Source organism: Caretta caretta, chromosome 14 (genome assembly GCF_965140235.1).
Source record: "Caretta caretta isolate rCarCar2 chromosome 14, rCarCar1.hap1, whole genome shotgun sequence".
NCBI lineage: Eukaryota > Metazoa > Chordata > Testudines > Cheloniidae > Caretta > Caretta caretta.
In genome coordinates, this window is record NC_134219.1 from 13207666 (window position 1) to 13222068 (window position 14403).

The 14403-nt window shown below is 41.2% G+C and overlaps 1 protein-coding gene across 1 annotated transcript; it reads right to left on the reverse strand.

Annotated features, from left to right (window-relative positions):
* Positions 1-559: 559 nt before the first annotated feature.
* Positions 560-7220, reverse strand: WFIKKN2 (WAP, follistatin/kazal, immunoglobulin, kunitz and netrin domain containing 2). Its single transcript, XM_048818083.2, has 2 exons — positions 6631-7220; positions 560-4302 (listed from the first exon to the last, which is right to left on the reverse strand). The coding sequence occupies exons 1-2, from the start codon at positions 6829-6831 to the stop codon at positions 2791-2793; spliced, it is 1713 nt and encodes a 570-aa protein (XP_048674040.1). The 5' UTR covers positions 6832-7220; the 3' UTR covers positions 560-2790.
* Positions 7221-14403: the final 7183 nt, after the last annotated feature.

Below are 14403 nucleotides of genomic sequence, written 5' to 3' on the forward strand. Positions count from 1 at the left end.
CCCTATTCAGCAGAGTGCACTTTGCACACATGCACTTTATGCACATACTTAACTATTAGGTATGTGCTTAAGTCCCATTGACTTCAGTGTGACCTAAGGTTAAGCATGTGTTTAAGTGCTTTCCTGAGTAGTGATCCTGAGATTGGTTCTGACACCAGATTTCAGGGCTTTAATTTACTACCTGAAGGCAGAAACAATTACCTGATATTTGCTATTCAGTACATTTTCACCCCTCGGAGTATGTCTCCAGAGTCTTTTGATCATTCCCCTGTTTGCAAAGAAATCCTCTAAGCTCCTGGAGAAAATAACTGTAGAAACCCAGCCTTTATTAAACACTCACACTTAGATTCCTTCATGTCAGAGAAGGCGATTCAGTCCGGAAAAAATATGTCAGACCTTATTTCCTGGCTGCCTAAAAAATGACAAACAAGCTGCAGTAATGTTGGTGAATGACACACAGCAGAATTACCTACAGTAGGTGAAGAACTCCAGTGGAATGCAAAGCATGAGAGACATTGGCAAGGCCCAGCCCATAATGCGATCATCACAAGAATGTATGTAAATGTTATTACGTTTTTATTGTAATTCTTCTTACATCCATTTAAGAAAGAGACAACAAAAATCATACACTTATTGTGCTGGACAATGTGCTGCAGTACAGACTAATAGCACACTTGGCTTTTTTAAAATTTGGTAGCTAAGAAGAGCTTTAATACTGACTTTGTTTTTTGAAACTCTTCTATCAGGCTTTGCTTAAAATGTGCTTGTTGATGAATTGTATCCCAGACCAGGGTAAAACGAAAGGGTTTGATTCTCACTTACACTAAAAGCCCCTTTACATTGCTCAGAAGCCTTAAGGTGGGTGAATGGCATCTTTAAGGCATCTTCATATTGCCAGAGTAGTGTAAAGGAGCCTTAGTGTAAATGAGTCAGGGCCTATATTTAAAAGTTGTGTCAGGCCATATTTAAAACATTCTTATTGTCCATTAAATTTCATCCTTGAAGTCTTTGTTGCCACTTGCAAAATATACAATATATGTAGGCCTTAGGGATTAGGAGTCTCCAGTGAAGTGCTTAAACCCAGCATCTAGCCAGGTAAACTTTTTACATGGACTTCCCCGTGTCTCATTCATAATCAGACCCAACATACACGTGTGTGTGTGCATGTCCGCACCTTTTACCATCTAGAATGCAAAGCTTTAGCTACCTCCTGCTGCCTCTTGGATTAGCCAGTAGATGGCACCACAGAGTAATATTAACAACACCCTCTTACCTTGAAGCTAAAACATTTCTGGACCCAGACCATTGCTTGAACTGGTCTTTGTGCAACAGTAGACATTATTGCTGGAGCTCACTTAAACAATTGAACAAAGAGACTAGTAATAATGATAAGAATGACATCTGTAAGCATACACACTCATAATCTCAGCTCACTGACATTCCTTAACAGAGGCAGGGTATTTCTGAGATAACCCTTCTTGTTATTTAAAAATTGTGGATATGCAAATTTTACCTTTTAGACACATAAATATTAGTAATGATCAATATTGTTTATACACACATGCATATTTCTTTCTCTTGCTGTATGTGTATTTATACATACACGTATATATAGTGGCCACACTTAGAATGTTTTAACTGATTTGAGAGAGATTTCCTATATATATATAATGGGGAATACTGTTTAGAATGGGGGAAGTTCAGATTAATTGAAGCTTTTAAAGTGCACCTACTGTGTGTTTGTTTATGAATGTGTCTATAATGTGTGTATACTGCTCTGTTTTTCTCTGTGTGTATCACATAATGGTTATAATGTGTATGGCACTTTTCTATCTTTAATTTTATTCTGACTGCTATAATTCTACTCTATTACCTGGAAAATCAGGCTTGTTAACAATTAAGCAATAGATCCCCACACATGCTCAGATGCAATGGCCTTCCAAAACCAAGATAGCAGACATCCCACTTCCAAAGACTCTTCATGTTAGCTTTACACCACATTTATTTAAAACAAAAACAGGAACGTGCATTGAAATGAGTGGTGTTGATGTTGGACTCAACACATTGTGAAATTGTGGTTCTGGCTTTGGACATGTATTTGTTTTTGTGGCTAATAGACCCAGAATGATTGCCTAGTTTACTTCAATGTTTTTTCTTCCCGTGAGTAAGGACTGCAGGGCTTGTATTCATTGTATTCAAAATTGGCACAATCCAGAGAAAATTCCTTTGTGGATTTCTATGAAAAGGTGAGCACATTCATAATGCATAGATTGACTTGACATGTGTAATTATAGTCAATATAGACAATAATTTACAGTTTTGTCTCTTGTAATGTACTTAATGTTACCATGAGGAAACAAAAGTTTGTGACTTATTTTTAATGATTTATCATAACATTTCCATGCTGTAAGTGAGACAGATTAAATCGACAGTACGTGCAATTTAGCTATGTATCAATTAGCTACAAAAATGCTAAGAATTTGATCCTTTATGTTGGAAACTACACAAGAATTATATAATTATTGCAGTAAATCAGCTAGTTAAATGGCAATTCTATATAAACAGGTTGATTTCAAAGTAAGATTAATAGCCATTCATTGATATTTTATGTGATTGCCAAAGAGCATACTACATTGTTGCTAAGAATCATTAATGGATTAAAATAAGGGTTCTGCATATTACATACAATGTATCTTCAGACAGTAGCTTGTCTTTAGTTTCCACACTAGCCTTGCTTTTGTTAGCCCTATACAATACACAGAGCTGAAAGGCTGACTCACGTGAGTAAGGTTAGTGTAGTCCTAAGAATTCTTTCAGAAGCTCACAGGTTTTCTTGTGGATGACTTCACGGAGCTTTCGTACACGCCGGACACTGGAGATGCCCACAAAGCTGTCTGGCTGCAGGACGGCCATCCCATTGTGGACATCACCCATGATGATAAGCTGACCATCCACTGTGGTCATATTGGGGCATGGGCAGCTCCAGTCCATATTTAAAAGGGTGATTTCTAGAGGTTCCTTCCCCAGGAATTTTAATCCCATTTTTTCATCTTTTAGAATCTCCTCCACTGTCACCAAGGCGTGTCCCGAGTCTTGGTCTTCGGTTAGTTCCGTTATATGGCCTAGGATAACAAAGTCGCTTTTGCAGAAGCTTGTCACCAGCTTTTGGCGAGGTTTGCAGGCTTTGCAGTGCGTGTTCTTAGGGAAAGGACACATCTCTTCGCAGGCCTCTTTACTCTCAAAGTTATTCTCATTGCCTCCACAGCCACCATAAATGAAAGATTGGCATTGCTTTGTCAAACTGTTGTATGCCCATCTGGGCTCATAGGCTTTGCAATGACTCTGAAGGGCTGGCAGGTTGCAGATGTTGATTGGGCCATTCATACACGTTAACATACAGTTCTCATAGGTCTCAAAGTGGTTCAGGTTGCTATTACAGTTCCCATAGATGAATGTAAAGCAGTTGTTTTTCTTTGCATCATAATACCACCTGGTCTGCTCTTCCCCACAGTCTTCACTGTCTGGCTGCTTCAGACATTCATCGGTTGGGAAATGGGTTTTGTTTTGGGACGCTTCTTTTGATGTAGGTTCTCCTTTGACGACTGACAATGGGAAATCAACCCTGAGAAGGCCACCGATGTTTTTTGCAGTGCATGTGTAAATGCCTGCATCTTGCAGCTGGGTGTTATAGATTACCAGCTGGGCAATGTTGGTAACCACAACATTCCCCCTGACGTGATTTGGCCTCATAATGATTTTTTCCTTACTGTCTATTTGCTTCTCCCAAGTAATTTCTGGTTTGGGTCTGCCTGTGACATCGCAAAGAAAGCTAACAGTCTCTCCCACATACACTGACTGATGGACTGGATTGTTAACTAGAGCAGGTGGCAGGATATCAGTGATGGTTGTCTCTGAATAGGCTGTGGTAGGGCGCACTGTAGTCTCTGGTGGGATGGGGCTGGTATTTGGCCAGGTCAGATGGTACCGACAAGTGACTACATTTAGAGTAATGCCTTTGGTGCAAGCTTCTGCATCCATATAACACTTGTTGTAATAGGTGAGTCCATCGGAGGCACAGGTAAAACTGGGCTCTTTTTCACACCTATCTTTGCATTTGCATACAGGCTGTCCATCCCAGATATCACACTCTGAGCCTTGCTGGATACACATGAAACGGTCACAAGTTGCCTCTTTGGGCATCCCGACGGGTCCTTTCTTCCCCTTGATGTCCATGTACCGAGCTGCCACACAACTCTTTGTCCCACAGACATTAGGACAGCACTTCTCAAAGGTCTCGCATTCCTAAGACAAAACAAAACAAAACAACCAAACTGTTATTGGGATGGTTTATCATTTGAGAACTACAAACAGATGGAGAAATTCCTTCTTGTGGTGACAGGGTGCTCTAGTGGTTAAATCAAAGGGCTAGGTGCCAGGGGACCTGGGTTCTATTCCCAGTTCTGCTGAAGACATCTTGTATGACCTACGGTAAGTCATTTCATTTATTTGAATGTCCACTTGCCCATCAGGAATATGGGAATAGCATCACTTCTCTATCTCAGTGGGGATGCTGTGAGACTACATTAATTGGATTTGTCAAGTGTTTTGAGATCTTTGAATGAAAGGTGTGAGAAGGGCAATGTATCATTATTTCTAAGCACCTAAAGCAATAGTAAATCCTTCACAAAATCATATCGAACATTTGGTTATAGAAGTAACCGCGAACCCAAATGAACCCTCTTTTAGTGCCAAAGGACAAGCCTCCTGAAGTAAGAGCAGATGGAAAGTCTTATCATATGGTTATAGTCATTAATCCCTTTTATTGTCCTCAGAAGTATGTAGAGTATTATTTGAATTCCATGAAACTAGCAGCATACTCTTGGAGTGGAAACTGCCAAACATCTTTAATTGTTCACAACATATTATAAATGGAATAGCTCAGAACTAAGGCAAAACTAAGTTCTTGCTCCAAAATTATTTTGTTTTCCATGGAAAACAAAGTATCCACTTATGGGCTAGCTGTCACTTATGCGTCTCTGTCAGTCTTAGTTTTAAGTGCAGCATCCATGTTAAATATAATATTGGTTATGATCATTTTTAAATTGTGGTTAATTATAGTAGTTGTCTGCCTTTCTAAACAGAAAACATATTTTTGTGTGGTTTGTAGAACTGTAGACAATATGTGGTTCATGGATTATTGTAATGAAACATGAACATTGTTACCCTATACAGAATAGGACAAATTCTGCCCTTAGTTACACAATTTTGATCTCATAGAAGCCAGTTGGGCATCTCTGTAACTGATGGCAAAATTTAGTCATGCTGTCTTTTAATGCCATCAGACTAAACAGTGATATGGCCATTATTCATGTGCAATATCCTTTCATTGACGGGAACCAGAGGATCTACTATTTTAGCTCCTTCCCCATTTCTAACTATGCAGCGCTGTGGTCCAAAAGCAAATCTGCAAAACATAATGGACTAAACATAAGGCTGGTGTAGCTCTAATAAAGCCATGAAAGCTTGGCGGATTTACACCTGTAGAGGATCTGGCCCAAAGGCTCAGACTCTGAATGGGACTATGGTCTGCCACTCTGCAAACCTGACTTTTTTTTCCAAGTGGTTTCTGGATTTTCACTGTTTGACCGGGAACCTGTGAAAGGAATGCCCGCAACCTTTGAAAGAGAGTAGTAGTCATTCTTTAGCGTACCTGAGAGTTGAATTTAAAAGGCAACTTAATATGCCATTGTAACCAGAAAAGTAATATAAAAATAACATCCTAATATATCAGCTCCTTTTTTGTCTTTAAACAATATCTGCTTAATTGACTGCCACACATAAGTTTTTGCTACTTTTAGCACTGCAGAAATGATCCAGGTAGTGGAAAGAGAGCCAAATCTTTTCCTGCATCATGACTGTCAGCTTGGTTCCGACTGCAAAATCTTTCCTGCTGAGGAAGTTGTAAGAAGCAGAAAGAGCAAGCATGGATTTTCAGATGCCATTGAGTGGCTATGCAGGCAGTTTTAAAAATGACCTTTTGACTTGTAAGCTATGTGCATTTTGTTCTGGGGGCATCATATGAGAGAGCATCTGCATGATTATTTTTACCATGTTATTTTTTGAACTAGTCAGACATTACATTTCAAATGTAGCAAAGGCTGGTGATGTGTATGCCAACCAATAGGCATCATACAGAACTCTCTCTTGGGAAACATAGCACTTGATGATGGCAATGAAGAATGATGAGGTTGGTGAAAATGCTAAAATGCAGTGAGCTGGCCCAATAACATGTCAAATTCCCGAGTCTAAGCTGATGAGGTTCTCTTTGGTGAGGCAGTGAGTGAGAAGGATGAACTATGAAAGCCATGTAGTCACAAAGTCATAGGGTCAGTTAAAGAAGTGACTCCATTAAAATACCTCTTGACTTAACCAACAGGTCATCAAACATTTTTATAAACACAGTTTCCGTTAAACACATGAGTTGTCTGGATTGGATCATGTACACATTATCAGTGCTCTTCCATTTATAATTGAAAGAGACTGCAACATCATGGAGTAAACAAACTAACAAACCAACCAACAAAAAATCCATTTCCCATGACGAAGCATACAAAAATGTGCATCACTTACCAGGTCTGTATCACACTCTCTCTTGCAGGTGCTTTGGGCATCTACCCACAGGTTGGGGTTCATCTCATTTGGACATATCCCAGCGTGAGAATACCGTATTGGAGGTAAAGCTTTACCCTCTAGAGGAAGCTCCAGAAGCAACAGGACAGTGGTCTTCCCCAGCAAGATCCACATCCACCGAGTGAATAATGCCAACAACATCTCAGAACTTCTCCAGAGAAATGTCAACAATTGGGTTGGGTTTCGGTTTTTTTTGTGTGCCTTATATTTTCAAAGAAGTCCAAATTCACCTGCCCTCTATCAAACTTCCGCAGGTTTCCTTTCTGTCTTTGTTGGTAGTACAGTCTGGTCTAGACCGCACTGGATTAAAAGTCTTAGGAAGCAACCCCTTATTTTAAGAGAAATGCTAATAGTCCGTACAGAGTTAGCGGTATTTATACCCTGCCTCCGTTTAACAAGTCGGAAAAGGTAAACTTGATTTCTTTGACAGGCACACGTTTCCTATGTCCTGGTGGCAGTCAGGCAGATTTGTTGCAAGAAAAAAAAGCTGGAAAGAGTTTAAAAGGCTGGAACTGGCACGGTGGGACCCCTGCATGTTTCTGAATGCAAGGAGGCCTTCTTAACCCCTTTAGACCTAAAGTACTTCCCTACGCTAGGAATGGCATTTACTACTGAAAGAGTGCTTGTCTAAATAATATGAAGCCACAATCAGAGGGATTTCTGTACACTAAAGGAATACACAATCACGTGTTTAAAAGAACAACTAATAGGATTGAAGCAATTAAAGCTAGGATATCACATTTTAACAAAGGAAGCGGGAGGAAAAATAACATATTTAAACTTAGGATCTGCAAAACAATATGTCTTTGCAATTTGCCCCTGGACTCCTAGGCTGCTTTCTTCTTTGCAGCACTGGGATTTCCAGTATGCTTTTTTTATACTTCACTCCAACCCCACCATCTAGCCATTAAAAGTTTCTCTGAATTCCTCCACATTTCATAAAAGTGAAATCGCATTGTACAGAGCTTTGCTGACCTCTTTAACGAAAAAAAAAAAGAGTAACAGTTCAACTCTATGGAAACCTACGTAAAGGAATGTACAGCATTTTTGCATAGGGGAAAAAATGCAATCCAGCCACGGTCATAGTTCCTTAATTATTACAGTAAGGGGCTGATCCTGCAAAATGCCGAACACCTGCCAAGAGCTAAAGGGGAGTCATGGAAGTCCATGGGAGATGAGGTTGCTCAGCACTTTGTAGAATTAGACCCTTTTGGGGCAAGATTCTTGTCTCGCTTAGGACCTGATCCTGCAAGATCCTGAGCACTTGGGAGGCCCTTAACTCCCATTTGATTTCAGTGGCTGAGGAGGGCTCTCAGGACTATGCAAGATTGTACCCCTCTACCAGACTTACACTGTTGTAACCCCATTGACTTCAGTCATGTTACTCCTGCTTTATGTTGCTACTAATGAGAGCAGCATAAGGTCCTGTGTCAGTAGGTTTTCCTATGGGACTTACCACCTGGATGTAGTTTTTCAGTGTACAGTTGTGTCTGATTCTCCTCTTGCTTACACTGGTTTCACACCAATCTAACACGATCTCTGTGGTGTTACTCCTGAATATAGGCAAGCTGCCCAATAAATACAAGGCCTACTCTTCAGCTTTTGTACATCAGCAGAGCTCCGTTGTCTTGAATGGAGCAGTATCTGTTTGCACTAGTTGAGGAGCTGGCTTAATTTTTAAAAAAAAAAAAGGGGAAGGAGGAAAAAGCAAATTGGAAAAAATAAAATAAGACACAGCTGTGAAATGCTTGTTCTTCCCCATTCCTAGTAAACAGTTCTATCTGTTATGGATTGTGCAAAGCCACTTGATGATATGCATAAGATTTGAATTTCTGAATATTCAGAAAAAAGTGTTTTTTTTCTAAATTAGATATTCACGAGTAACTAAGTCAACTGTCATGCAATATTTTACATTTGATTTATTCCTTCTGAAACTTTACAAACCTACATGATGTTTGTACAAAACGTGGCTGGGATCAAAATGTTTTATTCACTAGTCGTTTACAAAGACTAGTACAACACCCTGTGATGTCTAGAAAAGCCAACTGAAAATGACACACTTCCAAGAGAAAAGTACCAAGTGGTACTTAAAATTCTTACAGCTCTATTAACAACAAAATCACTTGTATTAGTGCTTCTGTTGACTAAACAAAGACACTTTATACGGTAAAACTGAGTCAGGAAGGAAACTTGGTAAGCTTTGTTTCAGAGTAGCAACCGTGTTAGTCTGTATCCGTAAAAAGAAAAGGAGTACTTGTGGCACCTTAGAGACTAACAAATTTATTAGAGCATAAGCTTTCGTGAGCTACAGCTCACTTCACGAAAGCTTATGCTCTAATAAATTTGTTAGTCTCTAAGGTGCCACAAGTACTCCTTTTAGTAAGCTTTGAGACTGATGTTTATATGCAGAACTAGAAAGAAGTATAATAATTATGAGTTCTATTACAGGGCCACCTAGATGACCCAAACGAGATTTGGCTCCCTTCTCACATAGTCATACAAACAGGAGAGTTTAAATGGGATTTAAGAGTGGTTTGAGGATAGGGCAATAGACTGGAAAACTTGAAGGTTCCTGGCTCTGCCCTGATGTATCACCTTGGGTAAGTTATCTCACCTTTCCATGCTCAGTTTCCGCTGCTACCCTTTGACTGCCTTGTCTGTTTAACCTGTAAACTCTCTAGGAAAAGGACTGTCTCTGACAATGTGTCTGTACCCTGCTTAGCACAATGGGGCTCCTGTAATACAAACAATGACAATAAGTGCCTAGACCTTGTGTTGGTCTTCTGCACAGGAGTGAATTTCATCCTATGTTTGGAGATGCTATATTTAACTTTTATGGTGCCCAAGTGTCCCACTCCAGAGTACAAACTGATCACTTCCTGAGAGTAGGAAGGAATAAAATTTCTTCCATATACAGTCCTGCCCAAGGGCATAATCTGTGGTTTGGGGAGAGGCAGAAAGTGTACCGTCCTCTAAAGAATCAGGCATTGGCCAGTGGATGCCAGACTTGGTTGATCAATAGTCTGCTTCATTGTGGCAAATCCTATGTCTCCCACAGAGTTTCTGAAAATACTCTACTGCTATAATGAAATATATCTCTGGGAAATATTTCATTCTTCCTAGAGGTGCCCAGATACTACTAGTGTATTAAAAATGCATAAATAGACAGACTGAGCTATACAGCTAGAGAGATTAGGTGGAACTCCGTAATACACAGAAGAATTCTATGGAATGTTTTGGGAATGTCTTGAAAAAATTCTAAAGATCAATGACTCCGTTTGGTGTGGTGATTGTATCAAATATCTAATCCAGCTGACTTAGCTGATTGTCTGTTGCAAGTCTATTGAAATTTTCAAGGAAAGTCCATTAAAATGTCTACACTTGATGTATTTATGCCCATGATCTTGTGGGCTGCAGCGCTAAGGTTGTAAATGAAATATAGGAAATAGGTGTTTGCTGAGAAATCAGCCTTTTTTTGGAAAGCTTTTATAAAGGGAACCTGTGAGAGAATCAACTCACAGCCTATTCCTCTAAGATGCTGAGCATCTTCTACTTAGACTTACATGAGCTGACAGCTCTTGGATCTGTATCTCAGCTGATTTTTCCCCTGCTGGACTGGAGCAATAATAGAGGTGCACTAACAGAGTGACCCAAAGGCCATTGACATCAATGGTATGTCTCCTGTTGTCTGTCTTGGGCTTTGGATCAGGCCCCTAGGCTCGGTGGCAGAGTAGTGATGAGTTCTGTTGAGCAGGTCTGCACTACTTGGGCATCTATCCAGCACTGACTAAGCCTCCTCATAGTCCCTTCCCAGCATACTCCAGGTGATGTGTAAAAAATTAGGATGGTCATATGCAGTCTCTTCATTTGTTGGTCATGAATCTAGAGGGGGATCTTTGTAAGACATTTCACGCTGGAACATCAAAACTCCCTACTCAACACTTGATTGCCATAGGAACACCACCTTCCCGAGTGATGGTAGCTAGGTCAACAGAAGTGTTCTGCCATCTAGCTACCTGTGTGTACTTCACAGGTTAGGTCGACATAGCTGTGGTGCTCAGTTGTGTGGATTTTTCATATCTCTGCACACTGTAGCTATGTTGACCTTAAATTTAAGGGTAGACTGGACCTGTAATACAATGGCTGTCAAAGACAGGAAGGGGCAAAAAAGTGGAGGAAGGAGAACAGGCCAATCCTCAGGGGTCCATTACGACGCAAATCATTTCTCTGTGTTGTTTGGAAACAAGATCCCTAAGACGGCCCTTGTGGCTCTCCACTCGTGATCTCGTTCCAGCCAGAAAAGCTGCTTTCCTGCTCCTGATGTGGAGACAGATTTATTCTGACCAAAATTCTAGGTTACTCCCAATTCCACGGCTTCTTACGTGAGCCAGTAATCCTCACCCCAGGGAGTGCGTTTGAAGCTCCATAGCTATAATGTCAGCAGTTGCAATTATACCTTCCTCAATGCCCTCCAAATGTCCCCCACCTCCCTGAAAGCTTGAATACCCTCTTTCATATCCACAAAGTTTCTTCAATCTGCACCATTACTGGGGCATCCTAATACGGATTTTCTCCCTCTTTACATTCATGGAGTCGCCAGATAAATATTCCCTTCTTTAATTGAGGAGGCACCAGCTTTAGGTAACGATGGGTGGGCTATGCAGGTAGTATCAAGAGAGCTTGACCTGTGTATCTGCTCCCGAGGACTCACATACAGTGAGAAGGGGCTGAGGACAGTGGAGAAGAACCTATGCAGCATGTCCTATGTATTTTGCCATCAGTATAGCTGCTTAAGGCAAAGATCTGGCCTGTTCCTCACTGATGCTCTGGAGAGTAGGGGAAGTGGGGCGGGAGAGGGCCCAGGTGAAACCTCCCTCTCTATCCCCATCTGGGCAAGAGCAGGGCAAGATGAGGAACTACCATTTTCTGGAGTACTAGGTGAGGAGATGACGAATGAGCCGGATGGTCCCTGGGGGTATGCCCAGCCAGCCCAGCAGTGTGACTGGGCCTCCAGCCTTCCTGCACCTGCCTCATCAGCAGGCACTTCTTGGAGCAGTGATGAAGGGCTGTAGAACACATTTCCCTCTTGGCTCTGGGGAGCCATCCTCTCCTTGCACATGCAGAAGGCCCCAGGCACCCCTCAGTTCTCCACCCCAGTGTGGATGCCTCCCAAGAGTTTGCCCTTTGGCGGTGGTCCAGTTTAGTGCACAGCAAGAATAGAGAGCAGATGAAAGTTTAAGGCCTAAAAAGACTCTGGAGAAAAAAATATTAAAAAAAAACCTCTTTTTAGCTCATTTAAAAATTAAACATGTTCTGCTTTATATGATCACTTTATTGCATGTTAATGTTGAATCTATTGCTCAGGCACTCATAGAAAATGACACTGCCAGAGACCTCCTGGAGCACAGAGATGGTGACGGAGCTACCAATCGCTTTAAATGAGAGATGAACTTCAGCTTTGTGGATGGTGACAGCCCTCCCATGTGTGTGGGGAAGCATGGGAGACTCATGAAGGTCTATGTTTGAAAATGTAACAAGTGGGCAATGAAGGCTGGTATGGTGGGCTGATCAGAGGTGAGCATTGACAGTTTACTAGTAAATGAGAGATGATTGGTAGCATGGGGAGTGACTGTGAAGGGCCTTGAAAGTGAATATAACCCCACTGAAATGGCACATTTGTAACCGAGGGCAGATTTGGACCCAATATACACAATAGGAATAGTGTGTCTGGGCCATATTTCTGAGGCTGTTTGCATGTATAATTAGTGACAGAAGCATATTTCACGATCCCCACATTTCAGATTTTGCAAGTGTTTGCTGTTAGCGCCCATAGCTAATAATTACTTGTTTCTGAATTCTAAAATAACTAATCTCAGATAATGGTGTGTGAGGACAAACGGTGGGAACGGGGACATGTTTTAGAGCTCCGATTGCTCACTGAAAGGAGGCTGATGTTTGTGCGTGTTCTGATGCTCAGTAAGCAGAAGTTAATATAGTTAGACAACAGGGCTCAGTTTGGGGGAAAAATCAGTAATGTCAGGGAATTTATTACAGGGTTATGGGCCACCTGCTAGGACTCAGCATTAGGCCTGTATTACGTTACACTTCAGCAGAATCTATTAACATTGCAGTAAGTCCACGCTAGTGCTAGAATTGTTATTTTATGCTTCACCAGATGGCTTCTGCTCAGGGGGATTTATCTTTGAGTGCAGACATATGACTAATCGTCACTTGCTTTCTCTTTCTTTATTAACGCAAGTGGGGCAGGAAGCAATTGCCACTCTGATGATGGTTCATTATTGCTGGGTTTATTCTGTCTGAAACAGCACAGCAAGAGGTGAAGAGAAGATAATCAACCACTTACAAAAGAAGATAATCAACCACTTATCAATGAGATATGCGGGGAAGCTGGGCTCAGAAGAAATTCCAAGTTACCAGGCCATCATATCTCTCTCTTTGTTTTGTTTACAGCGGGGGGCGGTAATAGAAAATACAGTTTTGGGGTTGAATTCAGAGAATAGTTTTGACTGAAAAAAATGGGGAAAAAATTCTGACAAAGTCAAAACATTTCATTTCAATATTTTCAAAACAAAAATGTTTTGACTCTATCCAAAATGACATTCTGAGGAACTTAGAGTTAAATAAAAAAATGAAAGAAAAGAAAAAAGGTGCATGAAATACCCCAAATGAGATGAATAAAAATGTTTTGTTTTTTGTGTGTTGGTGATTGTCATTTTAGGTGGACTCAAAATGAAATTTGTTTTTCAATGTACCCCACAAAATGAAAACTTGGTTTTTTGCCTAGCTCTAGTTTTCATGCCAAAGCTTCTGTCAACCTCCATGGGAATTTCTCGCACAGACTAATGATGGGAAATGGCCCTTTGATTCGGTTTTTGGTGTTCAAGGAAAGCCTAAGCACTCCAAAGTAGACCTGAAACACCAGACTTGGAAAGGAGAACTACGGGGGCAATGGTGGTGGGAAGCAAAATTAATAGTGAAGGGTCAAACTGGTTCCTCCTAGGGAAAAACCTGCAGCAGAAGGACTGAGGGGTGTGGGAATTCCATAATGTTGGCTTGGCTTTGTAGCCTTTCTCCAGTGATTGTTGCTTCAGATGGTGGGGGACACAGCCTCACCTTGTAGGAAATCTGCAGGGAAGGGAGGCCTGCATCTCTGATGGCAAGCGCATCCATGCAGAAGGAAGGCTTCCCATCTGAACCCTCTTCCCACATCTCCTCTTCCCATCCCCCACCAGCAGCAAAGCTCTTTCTGCACGCTACCTATTTGCTGCACATTAGCTTCCCATTGGATTTCCACAGGGAAATCTATGAGCTGACCAAGGGATAATGCCATGGGGAATGTCTGGTCCCCTGACTCACTCCCTATCACCTCGCCCTTAAAATCCTACAGAACTCAAATAGAGTGGTGGAGTTTCTGTGGAGGTAGCACTCTTCCCTTCTGCATCTCCTCTGAAGAAGGTCTCTTCAACTCCCAGTAGCTCAGGGAACAATCCAATGAACTTAATGTGTTTTAAATAACAATAATAATCAGAAAATTGCGTTTCTCCTTTAGATTTCAAAAGGCTTTACAAATAAATCTTCATTTAACTGATGGGAAAACTGAGTCACAGAGCCATGAAATGACTTGCCAAGGTCATCCAGCAAGTTAGTGGAGGAGCCAAGAATAGAATTAACATCTACCTCTGGTCCAGTGTC

Coding starts and splice junctions, on each gene's coding strand:
- WFIKKN2 (XM_048818083.2), bottom strand. CDS start 6,831: ATGTTGTTGGCATTATTCACTCGGTGGATGTGGATCTTGCTGGGGAAG. Junction 4,303..6,630: donor GAGAGTGTGATACAGACCTG/GTAAGTGATGCA, acceptor GTTTTGTCTTAG/GAATGCGAGACCTTTGAGAA.